This window comes from Abramis brama (genome assembly GCF_963993115.1).
Source record: "Abramis brama genome assembly, chromosome: 7".
Classification (NCBI taxonomy): domain Eukaryota; kingdom Metazoa; phylum Chordata; class Actinopteri; order Cypriniformes; family Leuciscidae; genus Abramis; species Abramis brama.
Genome location: NC_139969.1, coordinates 34,727,498 through 34,750,575, shown reverse-complemented (window position 1 = coordinate 34,750,575; position 23,078 = coordinate 34,727,498). Strand labels below are relative to the sequence as shown.

Sequence of the window (23,078 nt, the reverse complement as noted above, 5' to 3'; positions counted from 1 at the left end):
CAGGAGGCTTCTGGTCTTGAACTAGGACTCAAACCCTATTCACTGTTTTGGATTGCTAACCTCTTTCTTCAACAATTTGCCTGTTTTTCCTGTGACTCCTTCGATTGCAGGAAATCTCCTCAATGGTTACTCAATGTCTGTTATCTTCTGTGAATAGACCATTTATCAAGTATAGTGCTAAGTGTTACTATTTTTTGCCAATGTACTCACCTCATTCTTCAATAAATACCTGCGATTTAGTTCATCTTCATGCCGACATTCCTCACTGACATAGGCTAATAATAATATACACTTATATTAGAAATACAAATATTGAGGAAGATGCCCCTCTTGAGAAAAATGTATATTTACTTTTAAACTGTTACATGTTTAGATAGTTTGGCATTGTGAAATAATTTGAAACATTTGCTAATTCAGTCGTCATAGCACAAAATGTAACATGATTCAAAGAGTCTTATTGCGGTACTATAATTACTAGAATAAATAGTTCTCCAGATTTCATCAAAAACATCTCCATTTGTGTTCTGAAGATGAACGAAAGTGTGTCAGGGTTTGGGACGATATGAGGGTGAGTAATTAATGACACAATTTTCATTTTTGGGTGAACTCTCCCTTTAATCTTAGGGGCAACAGGACATGGCAGACAGAATTTTTGTCCCATACTGAAACCTTAACATCACCAAGGCTATAACACTGAAAATCACAAATAGTATGTCTTTCACAATGAAAATCACTATGTATTTTTGGTAACACTTTACAATAAGGTTCATTGTAACAATAACTAATGTATTAACTAACATGAACTAACCATGAGGAATACATTTGTTACTGTACCGTTGGTTAATACAAATACAGCTGTTCATTGTTTGTTCATGTTAGTTCACGGTGCATTAAGTAATGTTAACAAGATTTTAATAAAGTATTAGTAAATGTTGAATAACATTAACAAAGATTAATATTTATTCATTATTAGTTCATGTTAACTAACGAACCATATTGTAAAGTGTTACCGTATTTTTTTTTTAAATCAATTAAATGTATCCTTACTAAATTAAAGTATCAATTTATTTTTTAAAAAAAGAAGAAGAATATCTTCGCTTGTGATGGGTCCAGTCATTCTGAACCATCGCTGAGAAAAGTAACTTGTGTCACGTGATAACGCCGTTTACGTTGCTCTTCAGCCGTTATCTGGATAATAATTTAAAACTGAGTAATGACACTGAGCAACTGTAACTATGACATTAAACTAATGTTACGCAGTTAAGGATTAAAACTGAAGCAAATTAATATTAGAAACATTATACCGACTTACTAGAGACAACTTCCGGGTCACTAAACTCAAGCTTGTTGCCGTTGTATTGCGTTTCCTTGACAGACACACACACACACACACACACTGCAGACCCAGCTGACGCAAACATGGCAGGCAAAGCAGGGAAACAGAATCGGCCCAGAAAGGCAGTGTCGGAGAAGGATGAAGAGGAGCAGCCGTTACAGGCTGTTCTCATAGCCGACAGCTTCAACCGCAGGTTCTTCCCCATCAGCAAAGACCAGCCGCGGGTGAGTGAAGTCAACATCACCGCGAGCACATGTGTGTGTGTGTGTGTGTGTGTGTTCATGTTTTTCTATCCCGATGGGGACTTCAACCTGAATGCACACAAACTCATGGGGACTCGTGTCACAGTGGGAACCTAAATTGAGGTCCCCATGGGTAAACAAGCTTATAAATCATACAGAATGAGTTTTTTTGGAAATGTAAAAATGCAGAAAGTTTTCTGTGATTGGTAGGTTTAGGGGTAGGGTTAGTGTAAGGAGATAGAATATACAGTTTGTACAGTATAAAAACCATTAAGTCTATGGAGAGTCCCCACAAAGATAGTGAACCAGACGTGTGTGTGTGTGTGTGTGTGTGTGTGTGTGTGTGTGTGGCTCTGTCCAGTTCTGTCCTGCTAACTCATCACTACAATACTGTACAAACACATTCTACAAGAAATAGATAATTGGTACAAAAAAACATGTTGCCATATTGATAACAATGTGGACACGCACTACGATAATAGAAAGGGCTCTGATAATAGTATCTATTAAGCATGCAATATTTACTTTAAATTTGTTTTTAAAGTTGTTTTTTATTTAAACAAGTTGTCATTTACAAAAATAATTTACATGGAAACAACTAGATACATCTTTGCATTAGAACAGAAGGATCCGTGTTTTTTTGTCGATCATGTTGAAATACTCCTGAAAGGTATTGCATTTTTATTTTTCATAACGTATTAGAAATAAACTCTGTGAAATAGATAACCTAGGTTTCACCTTCAAGAAAGCTGCTTTGATTCGTGTATAAAATTTGACCTGAATAAGGATGTTATTAAGAAAGACATTGTTATTGTTCATAACAAGTCCATAAACATTGATGTCTATATGCATTCTATTGAAAGATAAATTATAATGATGAAAGAAATGTCAATGTTGTCATAAAATTAATATCTACTGGCTTCAGATCTTTGCCTTTATTTACATTTTTAAAATGGATTGCTTTGAGAATAGCACATTTTAAATATGTGATCTTTTTTGTACAAGATATTACCAAAAATATTTCTAATTGTTTTTTTTTTTTGGTTTTTTTTATTTATTATGTCATAATTGTTTTCCATTCATTGAAAGTTTCAAAAAGTACATTGAAAATGTAATCAAGCTTTTTAGGCTAATCGTTCACACAGATGCGGTTGTGTGTCCTGAAAAAAAAAAAGTGTGAGTTCGGTTAGAGAATGCGGTTGTTGTCGTGTCAATATAAAAAAAGATAACAAAATAAAATAAACAGTATGTTATTTTTTCCTGCTTAATTCAGATTGTGAATATGGTAATCATTTAGTAACATTGAATGTATAAAAGTACCATGCTATTAGCACCTGATAATTTACCATGGTATCACCAGATGATTTTAGATTCTGTAGAGATGTTGACACGTTGATTTCTAGACTAACTTTCCACTCTTGCGTTCTCCCATCAGGCCCTTCTGCCTCTGGCTAACGTCGCCATGATCGACTACACACTAGAGTTTCTGACATCCACTGGAGTGCAAGAGACGTTTGTCTTCTGTTGTTGGATGTCCAGCAAAATCAAGGAACACTTACAGTGAGACACTGTGACATTGTATGTTGATACTGGAGAATGACTGTGATCCTGATGACTCAGTTTTTGTATTTGCTGTCTTGTTTTACAGAAAGTCGAAGTGGTGTCGCCCCACATCTCCCAATATGGTCCACATCATCACCTCTGATCTGTACCGGTCCCTCGGAGATGTTTTAAGGGACGTGGACGCCAAATCTCTAGTCCGCTCTGACTTTCTGCTGGTTTATGGGGACGTGGTGTCCAACATTGATGTTTCCCAGGCTTTACAGGAACACAGGTGAGTGTCTTCTCTCCACAGGAAACAGCCCATCGTTTCGCATTTATAGATCATTAAACCTGAGTTGTTGTTTTTTTAAAGACAGCGGCGCAAAATGGACAAGAACGTCTCAGTGATGACCATGATCTTCAAAGAGTCCTCGCCCGGCCACAAGACTCGCTCTGAAGACGATGACGTTATAGTGGCCATGGACAGCAAGAGCAAGCGTATTCTCCATTACCAGAGAGCTCAGACGCTAAAGAGACTTCAGTTCCCTATGGTGAGAGGCTTTCATTCAGTGCTGCGGGTGAATCTCCTGGGCTCTCATTTATAACACTGTACGTAGGATCCTTACTAAAAGTGTATATTCAGACTTATAAAACCGTTCGTACGCCAGAACCTGCGCTGAATTCCCTTAATAAATCCCAGTCAGCGGAAGATTGTGCGCACATGCGTCTGAAGCTAGTATTGTTATTAAATTAATTAGGAACTACAATTAATTTGCCTTGCATAAATTCATAACGACATCACCACATAACCACACTTGCGACATCACCGGCGTATGAGATCCATTCACAAATTGTCAAGAGTGCTTGTTTTAACAGACGCATCATTCTTATACAGAGCCAAGATGAAGACGGCATCGTTGTTCGTCAGTATTTTGTTTCCATAGCACATTAACAAAACATTTAATGACACTAATAACACTAAAAACAATACAATTACAAAATATTAATGATAATAATAATATCACTAAAATTATATAGGCCTAATAACAGTCTTTAGTTCACGAACGCAGCACAACTGCCATCTGTGAAAATCAAAAGCAACTTCAAACACTTGTTTAACAAGTAATATTCTTCTAATTGTTTTACTGTCTATAATGTAAGTCCACAAGAGAAATATTAAGCCAGTAAATTAAGATAGTTGCTATACCGTTATATCCACCATCATCTCAGAGAACGCGCCGTTAATGCAGCGAAAGCTCAGTCCGTTTCTGCTTTCATTTTCAGGGAATGAGCGCGTTTACATGCACGTTATTAACTCGATTATGCTGAATAAACTGACAATGCATGTCATGTAAACACATTAACCCGTTTTCCTTTATCGGAGTCAAGTCATAAGTTTAAGTATAAACCGATCGACTTTTAGATTTTTGCCTTTGATTTCTCCCGGCATTTAAAACACATTAACCCGCGTTCTTCGGGCTTATTGAAGTGCGATATGTGAAGTGCATCCAGACAGAGAGAGCACTGGTAGGAGGACATGTATCACAAACTCCAACTCTTTCTTGACCTAAGAAATTATTAAAACGTGTTCCCATCTCGTGCAGAAGTACAGTCAAAATGCTGCATCTGTAACGGCATGAGAGGATAATGTGTGTCCGTAAATTTCCCGCTGACATGTTGAAATACTCCGAGTCAGATACAAGAATGATTATAGGATCTTTTTTACCTCACTATACCGGGAAATAACCTGATTTAGCCTATTAATAAACACTCCACCTTTGCTAGCAAAATAGAAAACAATTCTCATATATAAAACGAACTAATAAAACAAGCAAATTAACGAGTAAATAAGCAAGTTAATAATCAAATAAGTAAGCCCCGCCCCCCTCACGATAATATTGTGTATCGCCGATCTCACAGGCTGACGATAGGACGATATGAAAATGGAGCATATCGCCCAACACTAACGGACGTGCCGTCATATTACATTGCTAAAAGTTATCCTTGCCTTGTTTTTGTTTTTATTTTTATAAAATACATTTCAGAGAAAGTTTTTCTCAATCTTTTCCACTGGCCAAATAGTATTTTTAATTTCTTTATATTTTCTAATGGAAACAGATTGGCTTTATTGTGCATTATTGATCATTATTTGTGCAAAAATATTTCCTCAGACCATATCTTGCGCTAAGCAATCCTCGCTGTAGTTAAAATATTAAAACACAGCATGCCACAGGAAAAGTGTTCAAAAGCATCGCATCCACTATTTCTATCTATTGTAAAAGTTGTAACTTCTCAGTAATGATTTAATGTAATTTAAGTGATTAACTCCATTAATAAGAATGGCACACTTAGATTAAATATGCATATCAATCAGATGTAAAACATAGTTTAAATCTTTTATTTTATGTATTTAAACTGTTATTGTGAACATGCACTGTATTTAAGATTAGGACTCATAATGAAGATTTAAAGGGGTTTTCCTTCATCTGCGGTCAGTACCTCAGCTCACCATCGGTGTCGCCAAACTGCTTAGTCTCCAAAACATTTATAACGCATGGGTCAGAGTTTGCGTGCAGGTGCGCAAATTTTGTTTTTATAAATCACAACTTATGGGACGGAAGTGACGTACACCCCTTTCAGGGCATGTTTTGTGCGATGCACCGGTTATAAATGAGGCCCTTGAATATCAAAATACATTTTATGAAGAAAATGTGTGTGTGGCATTCCTGTGTAGAACTCGCCAACACGAGGGGTTGTTGTGGGTGTTTGCCAAGGCATTGTTACTCTCTTGCTAGTGTTGTGGTTGGTTTCTAGGGCGTTGTCAGGTAGTTGCTAATTCCTGCTACAGACTGTGTGATCTCGGCAATCCTATAAGATCATTACAAATCACACTGTACGACATGGATCTAATAAACGTGGGTACGGCATCTATGTAGACTGTACGATAATGACACCTATTGAATCGTAGGCTACGACGCAAGTTAGTATAGAGGAATAAAACGTCATTAGCATGCGCTAGTGGTAAACAAATAGAGAAACTTTGGCAGTTTAGGTTTTTATGTCCGCCGAAAAAAAGAGGAGGAAAGAGGAGAATATGCGGTCATGGCTAGTGAAAAGATGCCAACTTTGCTTGCCAATTTAGCAAATGGAGTTTGAGGTTAGTAGTTTTCAGATTTAGCGTCATGCCGTGTTGATCATTATGCCATTTCATATTCCATTTTTATTGGCTAGTTAGACGTAGGTTATAGCAGCAAACAATTTCTGACACTGTCAGAAAATTATCACAGCCTATCTTTAGTCGTAAGACCGTGACAACGGCCATCTTTAAACCTCTTTCACTGTATGATGTACAGTAGGACCAGCGTTTAGGAGCCATTAACACTGAAATCGACCACCGATTGGCCATGTTTCGTCTGGGACAGGCAGGGGCTTCATACGGTCTAAATGATTGCTAGGGTGTTTTGGTTGCTTACTTGCTGCTAGTCTCGCGTAGCCAGACCTTCAGACTGACGGCTGAAGGTCTGGAATTCATAGCAGCTTTCTTTGGCCAAGGCCCGCCCATAAGGCCGTTTGACCGACATGTCAAACAACCAATTACAGTTCGTTTCGTTCAGCGTCACGTTTCGGGGCGTGGAAATGTCCCCACAACAACAGACCGGCGTGCAACCATAGACTGCAACAAGTCAGTCAGCACAGAAAATCAAAGAAGGAGAAGAAAACAAGCAGTAAGTCATTGATCTGTTCGTGCACGCATACTTTTGAGAATCCTACGTTTAGCTGATCTTGATAAATGCGCATTGTCACTCATGTAAACACAACAGTTTTTCTTCCGCAATCACACGTCTGCGCTTTGTTTCCCGGCGGACCGAAAATAAACGCGACACTCGCGCCCCCGGAAATCCGATAAAATTCAACCAATCAGATGACGACTTCGACATTCCTGAAGTGTTTCCAGTTAAGTGTACCATATGCATCAGACGTTTAGCCAACGTTCCGTGGGCGTGACGTCTGAGGCTGAGACTAACTTGCTGCAAGTCTGTTAGCATAAAGAAATAGTAGCACTACTCCTGTTTTACTTTTGAGTTTGTGATACTCGTTCTCAATGAAAGTCGGCAGTCCAAAAAATAAAACTATAATGTATGAATACATTCTCAGTCAGCTCGACAAGACAAGAACGGGTATTGTTCAAAATTCATGTATAACTTTGATGAAAGGTTTTGATCCACTTGTTGAATGTTGACTACTGTAGTTGTTCAGTTCAACTCACATTTATTTGTATGCGCTTTTACAATTTCAAAGCACCGTTTCAGCTTTCTACATTACAATTTAGAGTGATCTGTTATTAGAGGTAACTCTTAGTTATGTATCTCAGAAATGTACATAAACAAATTACACGAGGTGCTAAAAATATATTAATTTAAACAATGTATTAATTTAAGGCTCATCGAAGTAATGAATGAATGTTTGTTAACAAATGATTATGACATTTAGAAAAATGTAGCATTGGTGTATATTGACTCTTGTTCTTTGTTGTGAAAGTTGTTCTTTCTTTCCACACAGAATATTTTCCATAGTGGAAGTGACGAATTTGAAATTAGGTTTGATCTTTTGGATTGTCACATTAGCATCTGTTCTCCACAGGTGAGTGTGGCTTTTTTGTTTTTACAGCCCTGTTTGTTTGTTTAACTCATAAACGTATTGCCTGATGAATATTGTGTAACGCAGGTTGCAGAGCTTTTCACAGACAACTTTGACTACCAGACAAAAAACGACTTTGTCCGTGGGCTTCTAGTCAATGAAGAGGTATGAAACACACAATCAAATGACTTGCTTATTTAAGAATTCGTATATGATCTTATCAAGGGTTTCTTTTTCCATAGATCCTAGGAAACCAGATCCACATGCATGTCACTAAAGATGGATATGGGGCTCGTGTGTCCAACCTCCTCATGTACGACACGGTCTCCTCCGACATGATCCGACGCTGGATCTATCCCATCACACCTGAGGCCAACTTTGTAGACCAAGAAGGCCAGAGCTGTACACACTCTCGACACAACGTGTACCGTGAGCCCGGGGTCAGTCTGGGTCACGGCAGCCAGATGGAGGAAAACGTGCTTATTGGCCGAAATACAGTGATTGGAGCAAACTGCACCATATCAAACACTGTGATTGGAGCAAACTGTGTCATCGGTACTGTCTTTATAGTTGAAATTGTTGGAAATGCCATGTGACAGTGTGAAAATCTATTTGATTGACACCCTGCTAACTGCTGTTTTGTCTACTTAGGAGACAATGTGACTCTGGAAAGAGCGTACATATGGAATAAAGTCCACATAGCCAACGATGTGAAGGTCAAGCAGTCCGTTATCTGTGATTGTGTGGAGGTGAAACATGGAGTCGTTTTGAATGATCAGTGTGTGCTTGCCTACAACGTAAGAAACCACTCATTTGTTGCATTATATATATTTAATATACACTGCCTGCCTGCCCAAAAAAAGTCGCTGTTTGGATTTAAATAGGCAAATGCTTAAGAGTGTATGACTGGATCATTATTGCAGTGATTATTCTGTTTCTAGCATGTAATATGTTTGGCAACAGTTTCTTAAACAACCATGTAGGAAGAACATAAATATTGTTTCCATCAAGAGGTGCATAAATTTTTGGTCCAGATCTTGTGTTGTCAGTGCAAGAGTCCAGCGCTTTGTAAAGTCTCCTCCAGAACATCCCAAAGACTTTCAATGAATTTAAGATCTGGACTCAGAGGAGCAGATTCATGTGTGAAAATTATTCTTCTTGCTCCTCACAACCATTCTTGCACAGTTTGAGCCTGACGAATCTGGACACAGTCATCCTGGAATATGGCCATGATGTGTCTTCATACATGGTTATTAAAGAAATGAAAAGCTACACACTCCATCAATTAGTGTTAGAAGAACTGTTGCCAAACATGTAACATGCTAGAAACAGAATAATCACAGCAATAATGATCCAGTCATAAGCCGCGTTTCCATTACCCTTCAAATTGCGCAAATTGAAATTGCGAATTGAAAATACGCCCAATGGAAACACGTCAATTTCACAAAAACTCCCATTTATCGCAAAAAAGTTTTTACGCTCGCATGAGGTGGTTTCTCAGGCAATTCGAAAAAGAAATATTTCGCAAAACTACAATGGAAACTGACAGATGACGCGGTATGTTTGGACAGAAGACGAGACAGAGTTCTTTATTAAATTCATAAAAGACAGAAGAATTACAGGAATAATGGATTCTAAACCTCAAAGAAATGCCACAATCAAGACCTGGAAGCAGAAATGAGTGAGAAACACCCAGAGATACACCTCATATGAGCCGCTCTCAAGTATAAGGGTCTTTCCTCGCCATTAATGATTGGATAACACACATGCGTCTCCTTTGATTAATAATAATGGGCAGTGCAGTGGCTGGGATATACATAAACATACCAACGTCCGTTGCTATGATTTTTGGAATGCCTTATCGCGAGAAGGAAACTTCATCAAATTAAGTTTTAGTCGCATAATGGCCGGCCAGTGTATACACTTATTGAAGAAAAAGGTGGTCACATTTTTAAACGAGTATTTGGTCTCTACACCTGACTTGATCCTAGTTCATTTTACAGAGGCTGAATATTCTCCATCTTGTGTGTATAAAATGAATCAGCTTTTGTCTTGTTTTCTAAGCAATTGTTGATATGCAGGTTGTGGTGGGTCCAGATATTACTCTTCAAGAAGGCACAGTCCTGTCCATGCACCATCCAGATGAAGAGGATGAGGAAGATGATGATGAGTTCTTGAGTGATGACCATGATGTTGGCTACAATAAAGACAAAATCAAACAGAAAGGTCCGTGCTCTTTTTATTTCCTTATGTGGACATAGTAAACTAGTTCTGTGAAACGCTAATAACTGTGACTGTCGTTCACATTGACAGTGATTTTAAATGCTGGAGGTCACTGGGATGATCGTAATTTGTGGGCCGTAGATTTAAAAAATCTGATGTGATTTTATTTGAATGTGTCCTTGTCATATGTTACATGTATTTATTATAGCAGTAACAGTAAATTAACACTGAGCGTGCAGCTTCTTAATAGTACTCAGTTCTTGATTACACCGTAACAAAGACACATGACAATAAAGTGTGTTCTTATAATCTTGGGGTAAAAAAGATGTCATTCTATATTGACAAGGAACGTTAAATGTAAAAACATTCATAAAAATGTTCAATGCGTGATTGACATGAGCAAACTGTGTTTTGTCAGTGTTTAACCCAGCAGAGGTGGGTTCAGAGGGTAAAGGATACCGATGGAAAACCAGCAGTCTTGATGACACCGAGGAAGATGAGCTTGCGGATGGCATTTGGGGTGAGAGTCTGAATAAGGACCATTTAAAAATTTTGGTGAACTTTCATTTTAAAAAGGGGATTATGCAGGCATTGATGGGGATGTCATGTTTCCAGGCCTAGTGTTGAATCCCGACCCAGAGAGTGACAGCGAAAGTGAGGTCAGTGAGGGATCACATGACCTGGGAAGCCACACTGCGTCACCTGAACTGGATGATGTCACAGGTGAGAATTGTAAACGTGAAATACATCATTGTTGAATCCATACATGTTGCATGCATATTTTCCAGAAGTCCCAGTTTTATACCAGCCTTTCTTTTCCCCTCAGTGTTTCAGAACGAGGTTCAGGGTACGTTACAGAGAGGGTTGGATGAGAACATAGGCTGCGACAATCTGGTTCTTGAGATTAACTCACTCAAGTAAGTTAAAGTTACCAAGATCCAGTTATTTAACACTTTGTTCACCCAAAAATGAAGCGATAAATTACTGATCCCGTGTTGCAAATCAAATGCTGATGATTTCTCTATGGCGCACAAGAGGAGATGCTCTGCAATAGGTTAAATGTCATTGTCACTTCTCAGGTATGCCTACAACATTGCTATGAAGGAAGTAATGCAGATCTTGATGAGAGTTGTGCTTGAGTTTCCGTTCCACCAGCAGGGGGCACATATCAGCACAGCTCAGTATTCATCACACCTGCGCCCTGTGAGTATGTCTGTTTATTGCCTGTTTGCTTCATTTCAAAGCTGTTTTTAATCTATTAAATAAACCTGATACTTTTGTGTGCAATGCTTGACACGCTTTAGTTATACAAATGATCAGCCATTTACGCTCTGCAGACAGAAATATAGATTGTAACCACGAATTAAGAATTTGTTTTTGTTAAATTTAAGAATTTGTTTGTGTTTGTTAAATCGTGGCCTCGAATTAGGAATTTGTTTTGGTTAAATCGTAAATGTTTCATTTAATTGTAGCTTGAATTAAGAATTCGTTTTCGTAAAATCATAGCCACAAATTAAGAATTATTTTTGTTAAATCATTTATTATTTTTGTTTTGTTATTTGGGTTAAGAATATGCCTTAATTTGTTCCCTCATTTTACTAAATCGTGGCCACGTTGAACTAATTAGTAAAACATGCTGACGTATTAGTGAGTCGTGGGGACAAGAATTAAGAATTAGTTTGGGGGGCACTTTCACCACAAGCCCCTGTTAATATCCAATCTAGATCTGCACTGATCTCACACATGGCTTCTCTGCAATCCAATTCATGGAGAACTTTAATCTCTGGATGTGTATAATCTTAAATCGGATGCTTCTCCTGTACATTCAGTTATTTGACTATAGCAGAAGATACTGAAAACAGTCCCTGTGTTTTTTCCTCACAGTTGTTAAAGAAGTGGGCGCCAGTCTTCAAGAACTACGTGAAGAGAGCTCAAGACCAGATGGACTGTCTGACTTCCATGGAGGAGGTTTTCCTTGAATGTGACACTCATTGGGCAGTTATGGTCAAAGTGAGTCAGTTATGGTCTCTCTTTCTGCAGTCGACCACAACACACGCGTTCTGTCTGTTGCTGGCTGATCGTGTGTACTGTCTGTCCACTTCAGGTGCTGATGAGCATGTACCAGCTGGAGATCTTGGAGGAGGACGTCATCATGCGCTGGTTCACTCAGGGTGCCACCTCAGAGAAGAGCCAACAGCTCCGCCAGAATCAAGGGGTGGGATTCTCTAAACTGTATCTGCTGTAAAATGAAACTGATACTGTAGCTACTGTACATTGATTCGTGAAAATTGCTTACAAATTGCCGGAAAGCTGTGTGCATGAACGCAAACCAGAGCCAGAATGCCGGAAAATACAATCCCAGTATCAGGCCCTAGTAATATTACTGGGATGGGATTACTAACAATGAGCAATACATTTGTTGCAGTATTTATTAATGTTTATGTTAGTTAATAAAAATACAGCTGTTCATGTTAGTTCACAGTGCATAAACTAATGTTAACAAAAAACACCTTTGATTTTAATAACGTATTAGTAAATGTTGAAATTAACATTAACTAAGATTAATAAATGCTGAAGAAGTATTGTTCATTCTTAGTTCATGTTAACTAAGGTAGTTAATTAATGAACCTTATTGTAAAGTGTTACCTCTTTATGAAACCATCAATGATGTGTGAATGAAAGCACAGAACATGGGAAAGATGTGAAGGCAGTGTGAATGATCAAAATCAGTGTTTCTGGTAATTGACTGGAGTCTCTGTTTGAGTTGTGCTTATTTCTCGTCTCTCCACAGCTCTTGAAGTTCATTCAGTGGCTAGAAGAGGCCGAGGAGTCTTCAGAGGAAGATGGATGAACGTAAACCATCACGAGCGTGACTCGTACACTTTACACACCTACACGTCATGGTATCTTCTCCATGTGACGACTTGTTTTGCTGCCGAAAGTGAAAATTTACATACTGTTATTTACCCTCATGCATTCTTCTTCTTCGGAAGGTATTTTTAAGAACAAACTCATTGGACCTCATCGTCCACAACAGAATTACAGTGATTAAAATCAACATGATCACCCGTGAGTTGTGAATAGTTTTTAATATTGGTGACACAGTGTATCTGAAATATTAGATTCATATAAAAAGAGAAAACGCTGATTTAAGGATAGTTTGAATCACTTGGAGTGTACTAGGCTTGAAAAATATTTTCACTAGCAAAACTCTGAAATAAAATCAAAGACAGTTGCATGATTTAGTTTTATAATTATGTGCATGATTTTGTTTCATATCACAGTGCGCTAGTTCTTTTTATCCTTAAGACTACTATGGATAAACCCCGCTAATAATGTAGTCCCCGTTATTCCAAACAGGGCCGTCAGCCCTTTCCACATGCTAGCGCTGTTCTCGTGTCTCTGCATGAAGCTCCTGTGATCTCCGGGGATCAGGACAAAGCTGCGTCCATCTCTGGGTGCCTGTAGCCTCATGATCTTATCCTGCTCCAGCACAAGCTCCCCGAATCCCGTGAGGGACGTCCCCACACGCAGCAGCTCCTCGCGCTCCTCCTGGGCCACGGGCTTCTCCCCGCTCAGTTCATTCAGGACGACGTCCACCAGCCCCTCTTTGGCAGTCCTGAGGCGCTTGTGCACCTGCTCCAGGTAATCACCGGACGCCTCCAGAGGCGAGTCCACGCGCACCGAAACCTCACTGGTGTAGGACCCGGGCTGGATCAGGCTGAAGGGCACCGTGTTGGTGGTCTGCTTCTTGTTCACATTTTTGGAGACCCTTTGGAGAAAATTTCAGACTCAGTGTGCAAGGACCTTAACAGTTACAGTATGAAGAGTAGTCACTACAGTAGTCAACATTTGAAGTGGATCAAAAGAGTTCTTCAAAGTTATCCTAAGACAAGAACGGGTATTGTTCAAAATTCATGTATAACTTTGATGAAAGGTTTTGATCCACTTCAAATGTTGACTACTGTATATGCCAGGGACTATATCTGCTATCTACTTTATAACGTGCCTTATAGCCTTGGTTCAACTCACAATACAGCTTGGCTTCTCATATCCAATTGCTTAAAGGATTAGTTCACTTCAGAATGAAAATTTCCTGATAATTTACTCTCCCCCACTTCATCCAAGATGTTCATGTCTTTCTTTCTTCAAAAACAAATGAAGGTTTTTAGGAAAACATTCCTGGATTTCTCCATATAGTGACTTCAATGGGGTCCAACGGGTTGAAGGTTCAAATGTGAGTTTCAGTGCAGCTTCAAAGTCTCTACATGATCCCAGCCGAGGAATAAGAGTCTTATCTAGACAAACCATCGCTCATTTTATTAAAAAAATAATATTTATATACTTTTTAATCACAAATGCTCATCTTGCACGTCCATGACTTCACGCATTACGTAATCACGTTGAAAAGGTCAGGCGGTAACCTAACGTAGGGCGAAAAACTTAATCTCATTTTCTCCTCCAACTTGAAAATCGTCCAACATCCTTTTTTACCTTTTATTTATTTATTTATTTATTTATTTTGTTAATGGTGTTTAACTTAGTCTTTGCACGTTTGCTTTGGTACTTCCGCCGCGTGACCTTTCAACATGATTACGTAATTTATGGCACATCGCAGCTAGTGCAAGATGAGCATTTGAGGTTAAAAAGTATATAAATGTTTATTTTTTAGAGAATGAGCGATGGTTTGTCTAGATAAGACTCTTATTCCTCGGCTGGGATCGTGTCGAGACTTTGAAGCTGCACTTTTCCATTTGGACCTTCAACCCATTGGACCCCATTGAAGTCACTATATGGAGAAAGATCCTGGAATGTTTTCCTCAAAAACCTCCATCTATTTTCGACTGAAGAAAGAAAGACTTGAACATCTTGGATGAAGTGGGGGTGAGTAAAATATCAGGAAATATTAATTCTGAAGTGACCTAATCCTTCAAACAAGCCAAATGATTGGCAGTGAAGCATTTACCATGACTTGAGAACAGAGTTCCAGTATTTCCAGTGCTCCTGCACAGTTATCTTTTGAACGACACCATAACACCGTGGCACGTTCCTGCTGGAAATGGGCTCTCCGATGGCCTGCACCAATCCTGCAATGGAGGCAAAAGAAAGATACATAAATGAAGACTTTTCAAAGTATGAGGTGTTGTTTAGTATTTTATCTGTCTACCTTCTACAGCAACATAATTAAGTCTCTTGTTGGACGATGCCTTCAGAATCCTGAGCAGGTGATGGTCTGCTTGAAAGCTTGGTATCTCCTGCAAAGTGGAGGAAACAGGCCAATGTTTCGACGAGCAAGCTTTTATAAAAATATTACAATTTAGCTGACTCATTCTGTTCCACTTTCAGCCAAAGACAAACTTTCATATAAAGAGTAAACTGAGGATATGCGTCTTCAACAAAGACACAATGATGATACTTTATGAATCAGAGCTTTTGGGATCTAGGCTACACTACAACAGTGTTTAATAGTTCTGTTACATAGCAAGCCGTGAAGGGGAAATCATTACCTTCAGCTTCTGTATTTCTTGTCTTTTTTCGGAGTACAGTTTATAAAACAGTCCAGAGAAGGCAAAGCAGGATCCTGCACATATGACGGTCAGTGGGTTAAGGAGAGGATCACTCATTTCTGCTCTGGAGAAAGACAGACAAGCTTGTCACAAATGTTTCGTTGTAAAACATGGTAATCCATCCACTATGGTTTTACTACATGAAACCAAATGGTTATTGTAGTTAAACTATGGTAACCATAAATTGCCCATGGTTTTGCTATACTAGCCATAGTTTAACCAAGGTATTTATATTAAAATTGGTTTTAAAAATGATAATCCACCAATAAAACGTGCTTTCTACACTTCTATTATAAATATGGTTAATTTTCGTAATTCGTACTTTTCGTGGTTTTTAAAATGATTATATATAGGTAAAAAAATGTAAAGGTTATTTAAAGCTGTAGATCAAACACGGAAATAAATCCACATTCTGTCCACCTAGTTCAGTTGTTTTCACTAGTAGAATTTAGTTTTGTTTTCGGTTCATTTCATGCGATGATTGTGAACAGATCCAACACCTTGTTCGCAACAAAATCTAAATCACAATTTATAGTGACTTAATGTCGTGACGTCTCACTGAAACGATACATTAACAAACGCGACAAATATGAACCTCAGCTTAAGTAAAACATGTCAGAGTCGCTTACGATGAATCAGGAAACAACGGCTGCAATTATTCAAACTTGTACACTATGAACACTAGTTTGATTATACTACATGTATATGATGTATAATATTTACTGCGATCTTGAGAATATGCTAGTTGAATGGTTTTCTCCATTAGGATTCTCCTTCTCACCTGAAGTTTATTATACAAACATTCAATGCGTCGTCCTCTGAGGTGCACTTGTGAATGTGTGTGTCCACAGGAGGGCTGTGAAGAAGACAAGACACTCCCACTAAAACACCAATCCCAATCGGAAGCGAGTTTCCCTCCCCTCTGTCCTACATCTACATCTACACCATGATCTACACGCGTGATTTGTGCAGTTTCAGTCCAGCAGTCACAGACCGGAAGAGCTTCTGTTCATTAACCATTCATTTACGACACCTTAAAGCGTCATTTCCTTTTATTAGATGATCTATTTTTACGTGGATTTTGTTTGTACTGATATTACAATATTTAACGATCATATTTGTGAATAAGGTCTGCTCTTAAGCCAATGTTGCCTGCACAATCCTGCACAAAGACCTCAATGTCATCCCTGAAAATTAAAATATCTATTAATAATAGGCCTACTACTTTGACAAATGAAAAGACCAAACATAATCAATACCAAACATAGAGTGACTTCATTGCAAAGCCCATTTTAAAAAAATCTAATCTAAAAAAAAAAGTAATCAAACTTTTTTTTTTAAATAGCCAATAGCATTTGGTTTATATCACAGCTCGGCCAGAGCCATTGAGCTCAGTAAAGCCACAGTTTCCTCCTATTCTCTAACCATTTCTCCTCCTAATCTCCTCCATATCGCTTTAAAACTGTTTTATGGTGCGTAATTTTAAACACCTTTTACCTTATTTTAATTATTCTCAGGTTAGGTAAAGTAAGTCAAATCTGTCCTAAATAATAAGCATTTGAATTTCCATACTTACAATATTTAGATCACAGAAGACTTCTCCGTGGTCAGTTCAGCTCAATCTTTTGTTAAACAGAGACTTATAGCAGGCGAGCTTCTTAATTTCAATTATATATATTTTTATTAGCGCAATTTTCCAACGGACAAAATTGCGATTGTTAACTCATGATTTCTGTTCTGTCTGTGCGCACCAATCTTGCACTTCTATCTCCTCCTCAACCAGACCACCTAGAGACTTCGGGTTTTCGGCATTATGTTAAGGAAGGTCTAATCTCGGGAACGCACAAAAAAAAAAAAAAAAAAAACATAAAAAGATTTACTATCTCTTAGTGTTGTGATCCCATGACGTCAGAAAATTGCGCTAAAACACTCACTGAGTTTTTATTACTTGTTTATTAAATACAGGTTAACTAGTTTACATAAAAGGTACTAATATATAAAGTAAAAGTAAATCAAAACCAAATAATTTACAAGCTTTTAACTTCATGAGGCACAATGGCAAGGCATCTAACACCGGAGAGGCCGTCCTTGGTGAATCAGCGTCTGACTGGACATGTCATTCCTGGTCACTTCTTGTTGATGTTTAAAGTATTGTCAAACAAAACGGAGGCTAGCTAGACCCTCCCTCCTCCTCATCCGCACACTAACCCCCCAAACCCCACCCCCAAATCCTTCTTGTCGGTTATTGGGTGGAACAGTTTGTTATGTTTTGTGGTCCAGGCTGGGCCAGTTTGTTTTTCTTGCCGTTTGTGGAGTCTGGGCTGTCTGCAGAGACCGCGTTTCTTTACAGTGTGTTCAGGGGACAGGCAGCTAGCGGATAGTGAGGAGATGTTTGCTGTATGTGACAAAAAATGTTTTGGCCTAAAAAACACGTGACATCGCTTAGAGCACCTTTAAAGTCCATCAACCTTTTGACGTCTTCAGAAATCCCCTCCTGGAAACTCCCTAAAACTTGTTCATTGGTAATCCCCTCCTGGAACCCCCCGCCTCTTCGTCCTCCTTCTTCGGACCTCTTCTTGTTGCATTCTGTGTCTCGTCTGCAACACATAGACGGTAATGACTGCATTCTTCTTCTTTCTTTAGCAAAGCTCTTTCTAATACATTTTCAATTTATCTCTACTCTGCCATTTGCTTAATAAATGCTGACAACATTCAGTGTGGTATGTTTTTCTTTATAAATCATTTTCTCAATAAATGATTTTACAACAGCAATTGCAGTGTTTTTCTTTATAAACCATTTTCTCAATAAATGATTTTACAAAAACTATTGCAGTGTTTTTCTGTATAAACCATCTTCTTAATATATCAATTAACAACAACTTCTAGTGTCTTGCTTTATAACAACACTTTCATTATATAAGGTTACCATTATGGTTGACTCCAATACATAAGTGCTTCATACACAAAAAGGCATATTTATAATGGAAAAATTTGCATATTCCATAACAAAATACAGTATTCTGCAGAATTCAAGTGGGTCCGATATGTTTTCTGGTTCACGCATATGATCCACTCTCTGCTTTCGTGTCTCTGGACCGGAGCAGACGGGGTTCGCGTGACACTAACATGAAACCAGACTTCATTCGCCCCAATGGAAAGCACATTTACACTGTCTGAATAGTTCCCTATCCCCTATATAGTGCACTATGTGCCAACAGTGCCATTCACCATGTAAAATAGTAAATGTGTGAACTAGTGACAGATTTCAGCCGCAGCTTCAGCGTCTCTTTATAATGTAGGGTGCGGAGCCTCAGATTCTAGAGAGCATTTAATTGGACAGAAAAAAGTTGGTGAAGTGCAGAGTGATGTCATCAAAATCATTGATCCATATTGGTGGAAGTGAGAGACTATATGTTTTGAATGCTTATCTTCTAAATGCAAATTTTGTTATAGATAACAGTAAGGCTAACATGTTCATACCAAAAGCCAAAAAACATACATTTTGATTTCATGGGGACTTTAATCTGTAGTGTAACCAACTGGACACTAGAGGGCACTCCAGTTCAGTAAAGGGTATAGAGTGTTGTATAGGGAAGAATAAAAATAAATGGATGTTCAGTGTCTGAGCTGTTTGCATGTCCTGATGTTTCACTTCAGAGTTTAAGATATAACCATCTGTTACATGGTGTCAGAAGTGGTTTCCACAACCTGAAAAGAATGAAACAAGGAATTGAGTGAGAAAAGAATGCGATGTTGCACACTGACTGCTAGAAACAAAGAAAATGTAAACAGTGCACGAGTGCAATTGAGAACTGGCCTGTGAAAAGAAAAGGAACAGCGGAGCAGTGCGCCCGAGATTAAAGTGTAAGTTGTAGGTTAACCACCACAGCCAATTAATGTGTAAATTAAAGTGCTCTATATGTACAGTACCAGTCAAAAGTTTGGAAACATTACTATTTTTAAAGTTTTTGAAAGAAGTCTCTTATGCTCATCAAGCCTGCAGTTAAAAAAAAAAAAAAACAGTAATATTATGAAATATTATTACAATTTAAAATAATGGTTCTCTTTTTTAAGATACTTTAAAATGTAATTTATTTTTGTGATGCAAAGCTGAATTTTCATCGGCAAGTACTCCAGTCTTTGGTGTCTTATGATCCTTCAGAAATCATTCTAATATGCTGATTTATGATCAATGTTGGAAACAGTTGTGCTGCTTAATATTTTTTCTATAACCTGAGATACTTTTTTCAGGATTATTTGATGAATAAAAAGTTAAAAAGAACTGTATTTATTTAGAATAGAAATCTTTTGTAACAATATACACTACCGTTCAAAAGTTTGGGAACAATAACTTTTTTTTAAAAAAGAAATTAGTACTTTAATTCAACAAGGATGCGTTAAATTGATAAAAGGTGATGGTAACGATTTATATTGTTAGAAATGTTTTTATTTTGAATAAATGCTGTTTTTATGAATAAATGCTGTTAACGTTTTACTCATCAATGAATCCTGAAAAAAGTATTCCAAAAAAATATATTAAACAGCACAACTGTTTCCATCATTGATAATAACTGAGTATCAAATCATCATATTAGAATGATTTCTGAAGGATCATAAGACACCAAAGACTGGAGTACTTGCTGATTAAAATTCAGCTTTGCATCACAAAAATAAATTACATTTTAAAATATATTAAAAAAGAGAACCATTATTTTAAATTGTAATAATATTTCATAATATTACTGTTTTTTTTTTGTTTTTGTTTTTTTTTTAACTGCAGGCTTGATGAGCATAAGAGACTTCTTTCAAAAACATTAAAAATAGTAGTGTTTCCAAACTTTTGACTGGTACTGTATATATTTAATTATTTCTGTCTTAAAATGTGTTAAAATAACATTTATTGGGGTTTCTTCAAATGTAGCGTGTTTTTTCAGTTACTGGTGATGACGTCATAAGAGGAACTCGCAACCCATACTCTGCTAGATTCCTACTGTATTATGGCTATTTGGAGAACGACTGAGGATGTGGGAAACCATCAAATTCTTTATGGACCACAGCCCTACAATTTTTAACCGGTCAGGCGTGAGAGAGGGGAGGAAATTGCCAGGACCCATGGCACTCAAAGAGTTATTAATGCTTGGTGTGAGGAGAATGAGTGGAGGGTTGGCCAGGTGTCCTGGTGAGTAGCTACGTTAGAGCTAGTCTAGGCTAGCCTGGTGCAAACTTAACCCGGATAATATAAGGGAACAAGCCAGTCTTTTCAAAAGTTTGCCGTCATGTAGAATAGCAAGGAGGGACAACGAATGAAGACATTATTTACTTACATGGTGTCAGTCCAAGTCAGAGCTGTAGAGATGCACACACTGCACAGACACCAATCGCTAGTCTCATCGACGCCTCAAACGTCATGTAATACCCTTCCTCAATCCACGCTATTTCTCACGATTTAATTAGCGATGTTTATTGTCAGAAAAGAAAAAGATCGATGTCCCCATCACTGTGTTTGTGTGGGCTATGCCACCCAATTGAATCAGCAGTGGAGAGTATGTGCTGCCGTAAGGTGAATGCGTTTTGGAGTTTAGTGGAACAGCTCGACCTGCGAAGGCTGATCTGACGTGCCTGAACCCGGTGCCTGAACCCGTTTGTTTTGCGAATAGCTTATTCTCATTTCAGGCAGGATCACGGTCCCCTTGAAGTCAGCACACACGAGTATGTTTACAGTTGAGTTATTTTATCCATCATTTTTTTATCAAATAAAACATACAACCAACTTTTCTGTAGTTATGTAAGGCATCTATAGCTATGACTATGCCGGTAACTCTACTAGTGAGTTCCTCTTATGACGTCACGCCCCATCTAGTGGAAGGGAGCGGGAGCAGTTAAAACCACTGTTAAAAGTCACTGCCAATTTTTCATATTATATTCAGCATTTTGGTATAAAAAACAATGGTGGGCGGTTCTTATCTTTATGTTTAATAAACACATTGCATTATCTTCGTGAAAAATTTAACCTGCAATTTACACTTTAAGAGTGAGTGAACACAGTCAAAATATGGATCAGATATTTTCACTGACACCTCCAGGAAGTTTCAATTTGGAAGAGCCCAGTTCATGGCCACAGTGGATGCGCCGCTTTGAGCGATTCAGAGTAGCATCGGGCCTTGCAGAAAAACCCTCCGCCTACCTGGTAAACTCTCTTCTTTACATTATGGGGGAGAAAAGTGACGATATATTAAATACGTTACCCCTAAGCGAGGAAGAGAAAAAGAGTTATGAAAAAGTCAAGAAGGCTTTAAGTGAGCACTTTATTGGCAGACATAATGTTATTTATGAGAGAGCGAAATCAACAGCCTGGTGAATCAGCAGAGAGTTTTATCACGGACGTGTATAAGCTCGCGGAACACTGCAGATACGGTGACCTCCATGAGGAAATGATCAGAGACCGTATTGTAGTGGGCATAAGAGATGCAAAGCTTTCAGAAAGACTGCAACTAGATCCAAATTTGACATTGGATAAAACGATAACTCAGGTCAGACAAAATGAGGAAATAAAACGTCAGCAGCCAATAATAAGACGAGAAAAGTCTGAAGTGAAAGAAGTGAACGTTGATGCAGTCGTGACAAAAAGAACATCTAAAGCAAGAATGACATTGCAGAAAGCAGAGGGGACAGCTCAGAGAACGCAAAGTTTTTATAATGCAGCTCATAAAATAAAACAGATGGATTCCTGCAAGAGATGCGGGAAAAGTCCACAACACCCGTGGAAAGCCTGTCCAGCCAGAGAATCGGAATGCAGAAAATGTAGAAAGAAAGGACATTTTGCTGCAGTATGCCGGTCAGTTCAAAGACTTGAAGCGATAGTTGACAGTTCATATGAGTCTGCTTTCTTGGGAACAATCCAGACCCAAAAACAAGAGAATATGTGGCAACAGAAAATCCTGGTGAATAAAGAACCAATCACCTTTAAAATAGATACAGGTGCAGCAGTCACAGCAATTCCAGCATATGTATTCAGCTGAAAAGCAAGGGAAACTCAGAGATTCCAAAAAGGTGATCTTGGGACCTAACAGTACTCCTTTGAAAGTGATGGGTTCAGCGCATGCCTGCAGAAGGACAAAAAGAGAATCCGGCAGGATATATATGTTGTAACGGATTTAGTAATGCCGCTGCTGGGACTGCCTGCAATCCAAAGCTTACAGTTACTGCAACAGGTAGCCAACTTACATGAACCTGGAGAGCAGTACAAGGCAATGTTCCCCAAAGTTTTCTCGGGACTCGGAAAATTAGAGGGCAGCTACAAAATCAAACTGTCGAAAGGAGCCGTCCCGTATGCACTATCAGCCCCACGACGAGTACCACTGCCGCTCGTGGAGAAAGTAAAACTGGAACTCCACAGAATGGAAGAAATGGGAGTCATTCGACGAATCGAAGAGCCTACTCCCTGGTGCGCGGGAATGGTTGTCGTGCCAAAACCGAATGGCAATATCAGGATTTGCGTCGATCTCACAAGGTTGAATGAGAATGTGTGCT

At 38.4% G+C, this 23,078-nt stretch overlaps 2 protein-coding genes across 3 annotated transcripts; one reads left to right on the top strand and one right to left on the bottom strand.

Annotated features, from left to right (window-relative positions):
• The first annotated feature begins 1,320 nt into the window (after nucleotides 1-1,320).
• eif2b5 (eukaryotic translation initiation factor 2B, subunit 5 epsilon) lies at nucleotides 1,321-13,049 on the top strand. The gene is made up of 16 exons (XM_084119402.1): nucleotides 1,321-1,560; nucleotides 3,014-3,138; nucleotides 3,227-3,412; nucleotides 3,494-3,671; nucleotides 7,681-7,761; nucleotides 7,846-7,923; nucleotides 8,001-8,313; nucleotides 8,410-8,555; nucleotides 9,840-9,984; nucleotides 10,400-10,501; nucleotides 10,597-10,704; nucleotides 10,808-10,898; nucleotides 11,061-11,184; nucleotides 11,866-11,991; nucleotides 12,086-12,196; nucleotides 12,773-13,049. The coding sequence occupies exons 1-16, from the start codon at nucleotides 1,420-1,422 to the stop codon at nucleotides 12,830-12,832; spliced, it is 2,115 nt and encodes a 704-aa protein (XP_083975528.1). The 5' UTR covers nucleotides 1,321-1,419; the 3' UTR covers nucleotides 12,833-13,049.
• A 2-nt stretch (nucleotides 13,050-13,051) lies between these two features.
• Nucleotides 13,052-16,548, bottom strand: mul3 (mitochondrial E3 ubiquitin protein ligase 3). Of its 2 annotated transcripts, none has more exons than XM_084119404.1 (5): nucleotides 16,330-16,548; nucleotides 15,489-15,612; nucleotides 15,149-15,236; nucleotides 14,948-15,068; nucleotides 13,052-13,753 (listed from the first exon to the last, which is right to left on the bottom strand). In XM_084119404.1, exons 2-5 carry the CDS (start codon nucleotides 15,603-15,605, stop codon nucleotides 13,270-13,272), a joined length of 810 nt encoding a protein of 269 aa, XP_083975530.1. In that variant the 5' UTR covers nucleotides 15,606-15,612; nucleotides 16,330-16,548; the 3' UTR covers nucleotides 13,052-13,269. The 2 variants fall into 2 exon arrangements, with proteins under 2 accessions (XP_083975530.1, XP_083975531.1); XM_084119405.1 differs by having other exon boundaries at nucleotides 15,489-15,607.
• Nucleotides 16,549-23,078: the final 6,530 nt, after the last annotated feature.